Genomic DNA, 15,620 nt, shown 5'->3' with positions numbered 1-15,620 from the left:
TAAATAAATAAATAAAATATATAATAATTTAAATTCCTCTTTTCTCGTTCCAAACGCGCGTTAGCCAAGTTTCGCATCTTGTAAAAAAATAATAAACCCTCTGCGACGACGCGTATCTAGCTCATTAACCGAAAAGCCTGGTAAGTTATTTATTGTCATTTATTCTTCCACGAGGACCAAAAATTAATTTTACCCGGTGCCGTATATATTTCTCCGCCCGGAAACATTATCGTGTAGTACGAAAATAATGAGCTGTCCCTAATAGGTCCTGCTAATGTTTTGATGCACTTCCCTATATCGCTCGGCCGTTTTTTTCCCTTTATTTGTTCCTCGGGGCATTTATAACCATTAGGGGGGTCTACATGTGATAGAAATGGACCTCGGGGCACAAAAGAAAAAGCGATAAACGGCGAGAAGTGAATAGTCGCGAAGACGGAACACGGCCAACGTCGCTGACCACTTAGCAGAGCAATTGTCCATTGTTGTCGTGTGCGTGCGAGCTATTGGATAATTTACGATTATCTGAAGAAAAACATCCCTATAAAAGTCTAATCGTGTGTCGTTGGATAAAAAGGTTCGGCCGTACATTTTCATTCAATTACGAAGGTTTATGCTCGTTTATTCAAATGATCCTTCCTTCCTCAACCACGGTCGCGAACCATTGGGATGTTTGGCATTTCTGATAGTCAAGTCACACGTCACTCAGCGTATTTGTGCAGTTTTTCAAAAATATAACCAAAAGCTACTTCAGCCACTCGCATGATATGCTATTACATTCCAGCAAATTATGTTCAAACGAAGACGAGATGACTTTTTAAAATCTTTATTTTCAAAAATACAATCGAAAATTAAGAGTTTCTGCAGCAGCCGGTATGGTCTGTTCATAGATATAAGAAAGTTATAAATATTGTCACCAACATGTTATCCTATTTTTTACTACTACTACTCTACTTATTGTACTTTTCTCATGTCTGGTGTAATTTCAAATTCTGACTCAAAATGAAAACATGAACCAAGGAAAGACACTTGCATAATGCAGGTCACAAAAAATTACTACTGAACTATCACTGAAGCAACTTTAATCGCATCCTCTTATCTAACCTCTTGTTATAAAAAGCAACCGACAAAAACGAACAAAGTTTTATGAAATCCAAAGTTTTCAATTTAATTATTAAAAAGCACCTTTTGACTATAAAAATTGTATTCGTTTTAAATATTTGCCCCGAGTTGGCTGACAGTTTCTAAAGATATATATACCAAAAGCGGACTCGAATTACAACCCCCTAAAATATTTACTCTCCAAGAAATTAGGAACTTTTCAATTAGATTAGCCTAATTAACTATAATTGTCGACACGAACTTCATCTCAGACGCAATTCGAGATGGTTTAAATAAATGAAACGCTCTCAGCAAATTAACTTCCCAATTTATAAGGCTTGTTTTCCAAATTTTTGTATATTTGATATTTTTGTGAACTAAATTTTAATTTATAAGGGAGGGTGGGGCAAGACGGTCCACTTAAGCTTTTTTACATTTTTTGTACCTTTAACCATCAAGTCGATTTATTTTTAACTAACTTAGCTTCTAAAAAAAATTGTTTTTGGGTCTAGACGGTTGGTTCAGAATTTTTTCGAGCTGCTGCTACGAATCATTGGAACAAAAACACACGGTATAATCGTTGCCGAAAAAGGAAAAAAACAGGTTGGAATTGTAATATCAGCTGAACGTGGAAAAAAGTCACAGTAGAACTGAGCATTTCAGCATCGGGTGCACTTTTACCTCCACTTTTCATTTTTCCTCGTCAGCGAATGAAGACTGTTTTATTAAATAACATATTACCATGAAGTAGGAGAGTTTGTCATCCTTCAGATATTGCATAGAGTGGTTTATTATTCACTTAAAACCAATTGCGGAAGATCCTGTTCTCCTCATATTAGATGGTCACCAATAATTTAGAAATTTTAAATTATGCTCATGATCACCACCTTATCATGCTCTGCTTGCCGCCTCTGTACTCATCGGTTACAACTTTTAGATGTATGTTTCATGAAGCCTGTATCATCATGTTATGAAAAGGAAACAAGTATATGAGTCATTACAAGAATTAACTTAAAGTTTGAGTGATTTATTAAAAAAACTGGTACTGATACATCATCGACCAATCCTAGTACATCATTGACCTCTATGAATACTCCATCAACTTCTACTAGTATATCGTCAACCTGTACTACTAGCACGCCGTTTTTTAACATCAAATTCATTTCTTTAGATCAAGTATTTTGGAAATATTTTTTTTCGAAAAAATCAGGAATATCTCGGGAAATTTATTTAGAAAAAAATCCAAAAATTTTGAGGGGTCTGTTATGCCCCAGGGTAACTCACTCTCCCCTATTTATAATGTTATATGTAATAATTATAATTATTTATTAAAAAGTATTTAATAAAAAAAAACAAATTAATTTCTACTAAATGGAAAACGTTAAGGACTTGCCGTTTTATCCATATAATTTGTATTGAAGAAAGGAATTTACATTATTCGCTTCTGAGTCTTTGATCACTTTGTTAAGTAGTGTTTTAGTGGTTGTTAATGATTCTTTACGCTCATAAAAATTCCGCTAAAGAGCTTTATTAATATTCGAACTCATTAAAATTAAATGTGCAAGACCATATATAATAATATTTAGAGGTATGATGTAAAATTTATTTGTTTCACAGATTACAAAATATATTAAATAGTAGATAATTTTTAAGTGGTGCATTTAAGTTCGGAAGCTTTGGATTGCTTATCTTTAAGTTCCAATTTTCTAGTTATGTTGAACTCCTTGTAACTAAGAAGTTGATAGCAATATTAAAAATTCCGACAAAGTTGCAAGTTGCATATTATGCAAAATTGAAAACCACACTTTAGGTTTATCAATGCAGTTTTGCAACAGAGCACGGATACATTCACTGAGTGATTTGTAACGTGACCATGAGAACTAGCAAATGCCATTCGTGGCTAAACTTTACTGAAAATATCTATTTGCCCCTAAACCTATGACTAAAGGATCAAAGACGTTCGAAGGGGCTCAGGACCGCTAACACTAAAGTTGGCGTCTTAAAGTGGTGATTGACGCTGTATAATTGATTATTTTAGAATAGGGCATCCTATAATCTACACTGGAAAGGTAAAACCACTATTCGGGCAAAAATTACTTTCTTGTTCAACTCAATTTGTTTGATAATTTTATAAACAGGTAGGTTCATAAATCGATAGTTAATTAATGGTGTTATTCATTGTATATATAAAAATTGTCCCGACTTTGTCAAAAAAATGCGTTTGTAACACTTTTTGCAGCTAATGTTTCTTAGCTAGTCGGATACTATCTCAAATATGACCTAAGAAGCCAAAGACCAGATTAGAGCGTGGTGTACCCAGAACAAAATGGTACTGACTCCTCAAAAAGCAAATATGATTTCTTAATGCTCCAGCGTGGCAAAAATCATTGGATCAAAGTTCTGAAAATAAGTACTCGAGTCTTGAATTTGAAACTACTTTATGGAGGAAATGTCAAATACGTAGTCTTGAAAGACTGTTCTCCAAGCTGATTTAGTGTTTTATTCGACTTTAACTGCAACAATCTTTAAGTTTTTAAAACAATATTATTGTATCTGTATGTCATTATTGTTGGGGCAGAACCCGAAAATAAACAAAATATTTATTTTATAGAAAAGAAATCCTTAGTTGGAAGAATAAATGACAATAAATAACTTACCAGGCTTTTCGGTTAATGAGCTAGATACGCGTCGTCGCAGAGGGTTTATTATTTTTTTACAAGATGCGAAACTTGGCTAACGCGCGTTTGGAACGAGAAAAGAGGAATTTAAATTATTATATATTTTATTTATTTATTTAATCAATTATTCGCAGGAGGAGTCATTACTGACTATTCGGTTCATCGTAACTTACTTTACTATCAGAAAAATCCTGAAATGCTGAAAGAATAGTCCTTAACCAATTTACCATCCTATATATATATATATATATATATATATATATATATATATATATATATATATATATATATATATATATATATATATATATATATATATATATATATATATATATATATATATATATATATATATATATATGGATAAAGACTTAATGATGATTATTGTTGTTTGAAATACTTAATATTAAGTATATCTAAATAAATTGGGAAATTTGCCCCCACAGTTATGGCGGAGGAGTTACGAATCACCATGTGTAAAAGATCTCTAGCGCCCGACGGGAATACAAAACTCAGTCATAGATTTTCTTTCTTTTCGCTAGCGGACAAACCGTTTAATTTTTTTATAGATATTTGCATAGAATTCCTACTCGTGCACTTTTCCATTTCGCGACGTTCTGCACAAACCCGGAGCTGCAATTTTTTAAGAGCTCCATTAGGAGTCTACAGGTCAGAATCGTTAAAATGTTCACCGGGATCCGCTTGCACCGGAAACCGGGTCCTACGGGATAAGTAAATATTTCCCGAATACATTTTACAATGGCGTAACGAGGGCCTCTCGGTTCCAGTTCCAGACAGGATTTTATTATTTATACAAAACGGCGACTCAAAAAAGGTTCAATTATTTGGCAGCTGGCCTTTAATTACAGGAACCGAATTACTTGCGACACAATATTGTTTATGTTTTTTTATACTTCATTTCTGCGTTGTTTCATATAATTTTCGATTAGGGATGTAGTATATATTACTAAAAGTGGAATAGTAAAGTATTAAAATCAATACAAAACGGTACTTTTTTGCAGATCCATGAAAAAATTATGGTAAGTAAATAATAATTAAAATAAAAAAAATTAAAGTAGATTAAAAATGGAGTCGACAAAATTGAGGTTTATGTGAAATAAGGTAACACCAAGAACTATTAAATTGCTAATACTGTTCTTTAATTTTCATGAAGGTTCCTTCGTTTTTCTAACAGCGTTTTCTCATTATAGCGTTCCTACCTTGGATTTTACTTCACAATATGGACAAAACTAACCAAATTACCATAAGAACAATGGGCAGTTCTTAAATTGGTAACACATTATATACCACTTTTCAATGAAATCTTTCGTATATGATTTTTGTTTTTTTATATACAAACAAAGAATTGTATGTATTATGAATAAATGTTACAACCATATTTGGCACAAATGTAAAATCATAACTTTGTACACCTCAAACATCATATTTTTAAATTCAGTCTCAGCAATTTCATCCATTCCGTCATTGTCCTTTTCAGCTCCCGAAGCTTTGATCTTATTGACATTACTTAATTAGCAGTTGGTGACGTCACAGAATATAGGACTATCCTCTAGAGATGGTCAGCAGTCACCCTGCGTAGTAGTCTAAAATTTTTTTACCGCCTGATGAGTCGAGAGGATGGCAAAAAGATGGACATATCATCATCAGGTCTAAGACCAAGATATTTTATGCCCCATTTCTCCCTGCGATGAACGCCATTCAGCATATTATACCTTCACTAGAGTATTTATTCACAGTAGTGACTTTATTTGTCATTCCCCTATTTGTTATTGTGATGTGTGGTTTGAGGAAAATGACACAAGAGCAATATCTTCTAATGAGATTCATATTATCGTTCGTAATGTATAAAGCAGATATTTTGTATTAATCGGAGCTATCTTAAATGCATTAAAAAACAGCCCACACGAAATTAAAGGCCCATGAATTATTGTAGAAGCCCAATTGTCCATTATTCCCGTGGCTTGCAGTCATAAAACCGAGATTCACATTTATTATTATAAAATGTTATCGGTTTATCACACGGGCGTTAGCAAATATGGTACTTTTTGTGTGTTTGAGACTTAAGATAATATTGGTTATCTTTATATGGCAATTGCCATGAAAAACCTTGTTTCAATAAAAGGTTCACATAAATCCGTGTTTGTACTGCCAATGTTGCCGACCCCATAGTTTCCGTTCCACACCTCGTAAAATAAGTATTGTTATATAAAATTAACCACAAAAATTTATTGAATATTTTGTCTCCACAAACTACCAATTTTCTCTACACGTTACCGCGTTTTATCATCCCCTGTATTGTCTCCAAATCAAAACTAATGGGTGTTTTTTTTCGATGTATAGAACTTTAAGTTGGCATTACTGTTCAAGATGGCGACCGATTTAACAGCTGTCAAGTGATCTATTCTCAGTTTGATTTGGCAAATCATTATGAATAGACTCACGCCTGAACAACGCTTGCAAATAGTGCAATTTTATTTCGAAAATAATGCTTCTGTGCGGAATACGTATCGTGCACTACGTCTATTTTATCGTCGACAAAATCTTCCATCAGAGCAGTCAATTCGATTAACCATGGAACGTTTTTACACCACGTTTACTCTTATTGATAACTCGCATCCCCAGAGACGCCGTACGGTACGTACAGAAGAAGCTATTGCTGCTGTAGAGCGTAGCATTGAGGAAGATCCGAATGAGTCCATCCGCCATCGAGCACAGGAATTGGATCTGTGTCCATCCACTTTATGGAAGATTTTGGGGAAGGATCTTGGTTTACGTGCTTACAAAATCCAACTCGTGCAAGAATTGAAGCCAAACAACGATCATCAAGTACGGCGTAGATTCGTCGAATGGGCCCAAAATGAGATTGCCGTTGTTCCCGATTTTCATAAGCGAATTTTGTTTAGCGATGAAGCGCACTTCTGGTTGAATGGCTACGTCAACAAACAAAACTGCGGCATTTGGAGCGAAGCTAATCCTCAAGTGTATGCCGAAACACCGTTACATCCAGAAAAACTGATTCTTTGGTGCGCTTTATGGGCTGGTGGAATCATTGGTATGTACTTCTTCAAAAACGATGATGGCCAGAACGTTACAGTCAATGGGTATAGGTATAGAGCTATGATTACTAACTCTTTCAATCCTGAATTGATTAACCATGATGTCCAGGAAATGTGGTTTCAACAAGACGGCGCAACATGTCACACAGCTCGTGCCACAATCGATTTATTGAAAGACAGGTTTGGTGACCGCCTAATTTCACGTTTTAGACCTGTGAATTAGCCTCCAAGATCTTGTGATTTAACACCGCTAGACTACTTTCTGTGGGGCTATGTAAGTCATTGGTCTATGCGGATAAGCCACAAACGCTTGACCATTTGGAAGACAACATTCGCCGTATTGTTGCCGATATACGGCCACAAATGTTGGAAAAAGTCATCGAGAATTGGACGTCCAGATTGGACTACATCCGCGCCAGCTGTGGCGCTCATATGCCAGAAATCATATTTAAAATTTAATGCCACAAGATAAATAAAATTCATGTCAATCGAATAATCCATCGTTGTTTTATTGCAACTTAAAGTTCTATACATCGAAAAAAACACCCCTTATCTATTTTCATAAAATGTCGCGGCATTTTAAGACTACGTAGAGGAAATTGTGACTCAAAAAGAAAAGCTATTCGATACGCGGTCATCCCGCCGCTAAATGGTGCTATTAGTGGAAATGTGTATGTGGAAGCTGTGTTCTTTGTAAATGTGAGGATTCTTAAAAGCACGTTACAACACAATGTGGGTTCTTTAGAAAGGTTTCCGATATAGCTGCCGATTCGAGTGGGCAAAGTGGTCGCGAAGGATACACCTTTGTTGCGCAAAACAAAAAATATTAGCGTGTAAGGAATCCCCTTGTTTGTATGAAATCAATATTATAGCCTGTAAAGATTCGAATTTATTTGGTTTTATTGTGTTTGTCAAAATCCCACTTACACCAAGAATCAGCATTTTTGTCTCGACTGCTGCTTAAAGGAAACTGCTGCAGCAAACCCACTGAGCCTTCTTCTAAACAGAACGCTTAGCCCTACATCAACACTAACAATTAACTGAGAAATACAATGTTTCCCGTGTGGTTTGAGTAAAGAATATGTGTGAGATAGAATCTTTTACTTATTACCAAGTATCATAATGTTGATTTTGAGAGTATTAAATTAATAAGATCTAGTCCTTCTGATAGAACACAATCACTCTGTGTTGACCAGGTGATTCTGAGCCCTTTACCTTACTTCTTATAAAAATAACAGCGGTTGAAAAACGATCACGTTCAAAAAAATGATTGACTAATAGTGACCTAATGCTAATTAAAAATTAAACAAAAAAAGTCTTTTCATAGATTACATTCCTGGGGGCTATCTCAATCCAAAGTTGACATGGAAAACTCATATTGACCACCTGGCCAAGAAATTAAATAGTAGTTTATTTACCTTAAGTAGTCTGTCAAGGTGTGTCTCGTATGTTTATTTAAAAACAGTTTACTATCCTTTTATTTAATCCCCAATTTCCTACGCATTATTAGCATTGAGCACATTCAAACAATGGCAAAATTTTTGGTATACAGAGGAAAACAGTGCGAGCGATAAACGATAAAGAAACAACAAAGTACCCATTCCTCGAAAACGCTACAATAAATGCATTTTTTCTCCATCCCGCTCTAAAATACAAAATTATTCACGGATCAAGCTTGCGAAGGGGGGGGCACTTTAGAACTTTATCGATGGTCCCGAGGAATTTAGGTTATTTAGTCACGGATACTTTTGGTAGTTTTAGCTATGGTATTTTGACATTTCCATCACATTAAATGTGATCGTAATGTTTTGCAAAAATATACACAAAAACTAATGGTCGTCGCAGAAACAGTATAAAACGTTGGTAAACTTCTAAGGCACTCGCTCCGCTCGCGCCAAATCAAACTCATGACTAAAGTGGTGGATAATATGCTATTATCCAATAAACGAATTTTTAAATACTAACGTATGTTTCCCGTAATGCAATAATACTAAATTTTTGTAATTTAAAATATAGGCGCTGTGAGTGTAATTTTACATAAATTTTATGATCGTTGTTGTGCACCAATAAGCATAAACACATCTAACCATCTATCTTGCCCCAGCCAGAGCGCAAAGTATTATCTCTCGATGTAGGTAGTAAAGCAAAGCAAATGTAGTAAAGGACTTCTCACAAAATATACTACCTTTATTAACGAAAAATCTTTACAAATTCTCTACAGACCAATGTAACCTCTTTACTCAATCCTCACTCGGATTGGCCGCGTTGAAAATTCCCCCTATCGCACAGTTTTGTTGATTCTGACGGCACCATTCTGGTTCAAGTGCGTCAGCGAGGATTCCCAAACTCACTAAACGTTCCCTGTGCAGTAGAAACCTTTCTTCGGCTTCTGCCCACGTAGTCGAAGGTTCGGTCCAAAGAGCTTCACCGAAAGCCGAAGCCCTGGGGAAAATTCTTCCCTCTGCCGACGCCGAGTCAGCCTGTTCGGTCCATATCGCGGCTTCCCCACCTAGAACCTGGTTAGTTCTGTCCCCTGGTGAAAATACTTAATGTCAAGTAGGGCGGATGAGTCGACTTAATTTAATTAACGAATAAGGAAATTAATTCTACCAATCTCGAAAAACCATAACCATATAAAAAATTATTTAATTCTGCGAAATTCTGAAGAGGCCTAACGGAGTATACGATAATTATTAATGTTAGTTATTTAAAAAAATAAGAGTAAAAATTCATCTAAAAACTGTATCAAAAATTGGGGCAACCTTCTATGGTATATTTAATATGTTAATTTTTTTATTATTATCTTACATTTTTTTTTAGAAATTTTTGATTTAATGTTTCTAGTTAAATTTAAATGCCTCAGATTCATTTCTTATCTATTTAATCTTTGTAGACTAAGAGTGGCAGATAATAAAACCATTATGTCACTGCAACATGACTGGGCAAAACAACTCACTCAAAACCCACGCCACTGGTTCACCATTGATAACTGTTTGCTTGCTGCACTTGGCCTTCTTTTAAAATGTAATTGCAAATGTTAATTAAATTTATTACCTACGATCCTAGCAGGAGTGTTGTTGTAGGCCTGTTGCCACCCCTTGTAGGGGGAGCACCAGTTGTTTCCGGTAGCTACCCACGATGAAAATCCACAATCCAAGTAAAGAGAGTCGAAGTTACTCAAAATTAACGTGTAGTTGTTATCTAACAACGCCGGAATGGCGGCATCATCCGCGGCAGTCCATACTTGAATAATATACTTGTCAACTGGTAAAATGGTTGTTACTTTATCGGAGGCGGTTAAATCGCTGGTCCACAAAATGACAGGTATCTCCCTGCCGGCTTTCTGGTAAAGCCTCTGCAGCGCTTCCTCCTGGAAATAACCCCAGACGTTGTCTATAAAGTCATCCCTTGTCAGTGTCCAATTCTTCTCGTTGACGATCCAGTCCACTAAGTCTTCGGTGGCATTCCAGCAACTGACGCTGACCTCATCTCCTCCCATATGGAAAACTTCGGGGTCGAATTGCTCTAACAAATCACCGTAGAGCTCTGAAATTAAAACATCAAAAATATTGTAAACCATGGTAAGACAATGGAATGAGAGTGTGATGTTGCGTTCATCCATATTGTCAACTTGCCTTCCAAATAGTCATAAAGTTCTGGTTTAGAGGGGTCGAACTGGCCACAAGGAGGCTCGTTGCAGAAGCTTTGCCACGGATGAATGTTGAAACACGTGAGGACGCCTTTATTTTGCCAACCTTCACCCACATGTGCAGGAGCGTCGAACTCCGGTACCACTCTGATACCTCTAACTGTCGCGTAGTCAATAATGTCCTGAATAGATGCAGCGTCGTAAACTTTTCTTTGGCTATAAGCACCGAATTGAGATAACTCAGGTAACGATTTAGATTCGTATGGGAAACTAGATGAGTCGGTTATGTGCCAATGAAAAGTATTCAGCTTGGCAGCAGCCAAACCTTTAATTATATTTTTGATAATGTCCACGCTGACGTAATTTCTAGCGGTGTCGACAGAGACTCCCCTCCACGGATACTTTGGTTTATCCGTGATGACCACATCGCTCGGAATCAAAATTTGATTGTTGATGTCGTCGTACACGATTAACTGACTTAAAGTTTCCAGGGCGTGTCGGGCACCAAAAAAACTTCCCGAATCGATGTTTATCTGCAAATTCTGATCTGAACCAGAGGAAATCTTTAGCGAGTAGCTTTCGTCGGTGTTTAATAGCAATCGGCTTGAATCAACATCTGTTATGTTGAATATAACCTGGGCCGCGCTGGAGCCGAGTTTTTTGCTGAAGTAAACTAATCTTTCTGGCAATTGCTCGTTCACCACGTCCACGAAATTTTGAAAAGCTTGCGATACTAGATCCGAGATGGCGGATGATTGTGACTGGCTAATCGAGAAACTTCCTACGTCAACTTCAACTAGGTTGGCAACCGATACTTGTCCGGTCGGTTTGGGCCAGAGTCCAGCAGCGTCCAGGCATAACAAGTTGCATACGGAGTAGCTTTGAGGTGACGTCGTCTCGTTGGTGATCAAGGTTTTGAGACAATAGTTTTGGGTGCATTCGTAGTGCCATACCGAAGACTGACCTCTGAAAATACGGGACCACTGAGTTAATTAAGTGGTTCATTCATTCGTTACACATCTAAAACATTAATCATAAAAATAATCGTTCCAAGTTAGGTAATCTGGATGGTGGAATTTTGAAGGTGTCTTAGGTGGGATATTCACATAAAAAAGGTTTCTAATAAAATTGGGGCACGATATATAAGTTTGTATATTATATATAATATATATATTGTATATTAAAAGTTGGCTATTCGATATGCGGCAATTATATTGCTTGAATATATTAAACATCCATAAAGGCATTAAAGCTGCTTGTCTAACCATAATTCAAAAAACACTTCGCTACACCCAGATTGTGTGAAATGTTACCATGAAATATAAAGAAAGAAGAAAAAATTTAAAATTTTCTAAGCGTTACTCAAAGAGTGGATGTTTGCAAGCGGTAAACAAATATTTTGTAATTTGATCAAACTCAATTAACACAGATAGATAGTACCTCTATCTTCATTCGATATATTACCTTTTTGATAATATATATTTCTGATTTGATTTTGACGTTTGCGATGAAATGCTTTTCAGGACTTGTTTTAACTATATCTAACCTTGACTGTTTTACCAAGGTCCCTCAGAATTATACCCATTGTGTCGTCTGCTATATAAGTGTTTTATAGAAATCATTTTTATGTTAATTTAAGTTTAATCTTAGTTTCAAGTACATTAAATGCATTTTATTGAGACTTCAGTGAATTCTTGCACGTTTATTTTAGTTATTGTCACTATTTTCTTATTGCGTTTTACTAAATAAACATTATTATTATTATTATTATTATTAGACGAACCAACACAGGATTCTAATAAAATATCACTTACGGTCCAACTAATGAAAACCTCTAATAAATTTTAGGAAGGTTGCACGATTTCGATAATTTACAAAAAGTGAGCCACAATGAAACCTCGTAAACTTGGTGAAATTATACCGGACGGTTGTTCGTACAAAGTTTTAATCTAGAAGACTTTATTTAAAGAATACAGGGTTACACATTTTTAGATTCATCTGACAATCTTCTGCAAATTACTACCTACCGGGAGGAAGCTTTTAATATTCTACCAGTAGAATTACTTTTTTGATAACCTCTACCATAAAATTAGGTGTATAATAATAATTTTAGGAATATTCTTAAGATTTCAAACAGACTTGAATTTTTGATTTAATAACTAAAATCCACTAGTTTTTTTTTGTTTAGCATTTGTGAAAAATCATTAGCTCCTAAAAAAAATTACATGCTCTAGAACACCCAAGCGGTCATATTTATGATAGTGGCATGAAAATCGTTATCATTAAAAAGTAAAAAAAAATATGGAAAAAATCTAGAAAATGGAATATTGTATAAAACTGACAACAAATAAGAATTAATATATTTATTAACAATGTTGATTGCCAGTCATTGTAACTTAAGTTATTTTCACTTAGCAAAATTTGTCTTTGCTTAGTATGATATATTAAAACAATTACGATTTTACAAGTTATTTATTGCATATTATCAATTAGATCAACAAGTATTCTATTTTGATTTTGACATTTTAATTTTTTTCATTATTCGTGTTCATTTTAAGTAGATAACCACATTGATACCTAGTTTTGATAAATTCAAGGGGGAAACAGAATTTACGTTATTGAAATAATCGACTTATCACCAAAAATTCTAAATTAAATACTTCAGAAATTATTAATAACACTTTGCTTTTAAACAGACCCCAGCAATGTGAACAAAATGCGAAAAAAGCAACTTTTTTGCCAGTGATTAGCCATTCCGTATAAAAAATACTTAAAAAGACGCAGCAACTTGGCAACAATGTATAAAATGAACCTTAGCTTATTTCAAAGCCGTCTACGATTTTTGTTTGGCTTTTTTTCTCAAGTGGCCACCACTTTATATAACTTATCATATCATATTTAAAATGTTACACGCTTAAATCCCTACCTGTCAGAATTCACGTCACTGCTTATTTAAAGCAGCTATTTCGAAGTTTAACTAAAGTAAGCAAGGAAAATTTCTTACACATTTGAAAAAAAAATGTTCTTATGACGAGGTAATAAAGATTTATTGCTAGCCCTTCCATACTGTGCTTTACTCGTCCTCTCAGAAAGGGCAAGAATAAGAAATTTACCGAGATTGTTTGATATTATTTAGATACTTCCTTCCTTTCTATACTTGTAAACATTTTACAATTTTAACGCCCGAAATATCAAGTGTGGGGTGGATTTGCAAAGATAATTTTAATTTTTTTTTCAACGACTCAAAGATATACAGGTAAAGGTATGAAAAATATGATTTTTCTGTTGATAATAATATTTTGTTTCCTGTAAAATAACATGAACCATTAAACAGAGAGGAAAACTTAAAGGTTGTATAGGAAAGTTCACATAATGATAGTTGTTTATTTCGTATTTGGTATAATAATACGAAATAATAAATAAATCAACAGGTGGGCAAATAGTTAGATATTCATTATTCTGAAATCATGTAAATAAAAATGTACATACGAATAATATAAAATAGATAAATCGTTAATTTTTAATTTAGTTTTATTCAAATATACAATCTCCAGTGTCTCCTTATTTAAAGTAAGCGGACGACAAGTAACTATAATTCCAATTTTGAACACTAAGGCAAAGGTAGGTCAACTACCGTCTACCGTCTACCTACCCTTGAAAATCATCATAGATACAATCCTTCCTCTATGGAATGCGGCTAAAACCACTAAGGTTTGAAATAATGATTTACAACTATTATAAAGCGCATCATAGTTTTAAGACAAAGTAAAACATTTTCAATTTGGTCCATCCTATACCATGTAACTTTTACCCGCACGAGTATCTTCTCTTCATTTTACGCATATTAAACTAAATGAACTAATGATGAACGAATGAAGAATGAAACTAATAAATATAATGTTCGTCAATATAAAGAAATTTTCTCGCAAATATTTTAACACTACACTGTTTAAAACAAATAGCATTGCTTAAGATACAAATTATCCATTCTGAGTTAGCAACAAACAACTGTATGCTTACCCGACATGGCCCAAATTAAAAATTACAGCACACACCACCACAAATTTGACCTGATTCATTTTTTTGATCTATTCCACTTCTATCATATTCCGAGTATATATTAAAAGAAATTATGCCATAGGCGTCCGATATGATGATATCGCCGCATACTATGATATTACCAAAAAATAAGTTATTATCAATTCGGATTTATTTTATCGATTGTAAAAGTTGAGACTTACAATAGACCAATAACGGAACGAAAATATTAATTGCAGCAATCACATTTATCCGTTAGTTGTTTAAATTGTCGCCTATTAAAAATAACCCACTGCAACACCAGTGCCTTTAAAATGATAAAAGATGTATAAGCCTGGTGACAACTAGAGTACTCCAAATTTGGCAATCACACACACAAAGGTATTTTTAAGATTGTATTCTTATCACAAATTATTACGTAAGTGAAAAGCCATTAGAGAAAAAACTCATAATTTTTTATGGACGATAAAGAAATAACAAAGTTTTTGATAGTTTTCCTAATTCATAAATTGAACTGAGGTGGCTTTTACACCGTGTCTTTATCAAACATTAAAGACACGGTCTTGTCGAAACGATTGTCATGTAAAAATATATAATTTCGTGAAAATTTGAACTTTTAGTTCTTATTTATTTTGATTTTCCTCATTCACACTTAATTAAAAAATTTTAGTTACAGTTGCAGTTACATTTCTTTATAGAAAATGTCACTAAAAATCGCCAAAAAAAATCTTTGCCTATTTAACCCTTTATCTATCCATCGTACTTTCTGAGAATGCCAACATGACCCAGACAGTATATTAAAATTTTAACGTAACTTTCGTTGTTAAGAGCGGAGCTGTTGAAAATAAAACAAATGGAATTTTGGAGATTTATTTAACTGCAGAGGATTAATAAACACTGCAAGCCATCTCTCAGGAACGACCTCCAAAGTTACTCGGCAACAACTTTTAGATTTCTAACTTCGCAACTAACTACAGTCTAAAAAATTAGATAAATTATGGATATAATTCGGTTTGCATTTTATTAGAATATATGCAAGTTTTGTGTTTAACGCGTTTGTCTTAATTAGACCTTAATTGC

The 15,620-nt window shown here is 34.4% G+C and overlaps 1 protein-coding gene across 1 annotated transcript; it reads right to left on the bottom strand.

Moving 5' to 3' along the window:
• Positions 1-9,040: 9,040 nt before the first annotated feature.
• Positions 9,041-14,654, bottom strand: LOC132698261 (chitooligosaccharidolytic beta-N-acetylglucosaminidase-like). Its single transcript, XM_060664231.1, has 4 exons — positions 14,523-14,654; positions 10,489-11,468; positions 9,908-10,399; positions 9,041-9,386 (listed from the first exon to the last, which is right to left on the bottom strand). Exons 1-4 carry the CDS (start codon positions 14,579-14,581, stop codon positions 9,094-9,096), a joined length of 1,824 nt encoding a protein of 607 aa, XP_060520214.1. The 5' UTR covers positions 14,582-14,654; the 3' UTR covers positions 9,041-9,093.
• Between the last annotated feature and the right edge of the window lie 966 nt (positions 14,655-15,620).

The sequence above is a fragment of the Cylas formicarius genome, unplaced genomic scaffold, assembly GCF_029955315.1.
Source record: "Cylas formicarius isolate icCylForm1 unplaced genomic scaffold, icCylForm1.1 PGA_scaffold_2__14_contigs__length_35257938, whole genome shotgun sequence".
In the NCBI taxonomy this organism is placed as follows: domain Eukaryota; kingdom Metazoa; phylum Arthropoda; class Insecta; order Coleoptera; family Brentidae; genus Cylas; species Cylas formicarius.
The sequence above is the reverse complement of the archived record's forward strand: the minus strand, read 5'-3'. Positions and strand labels throughout refer to the sequence as shown.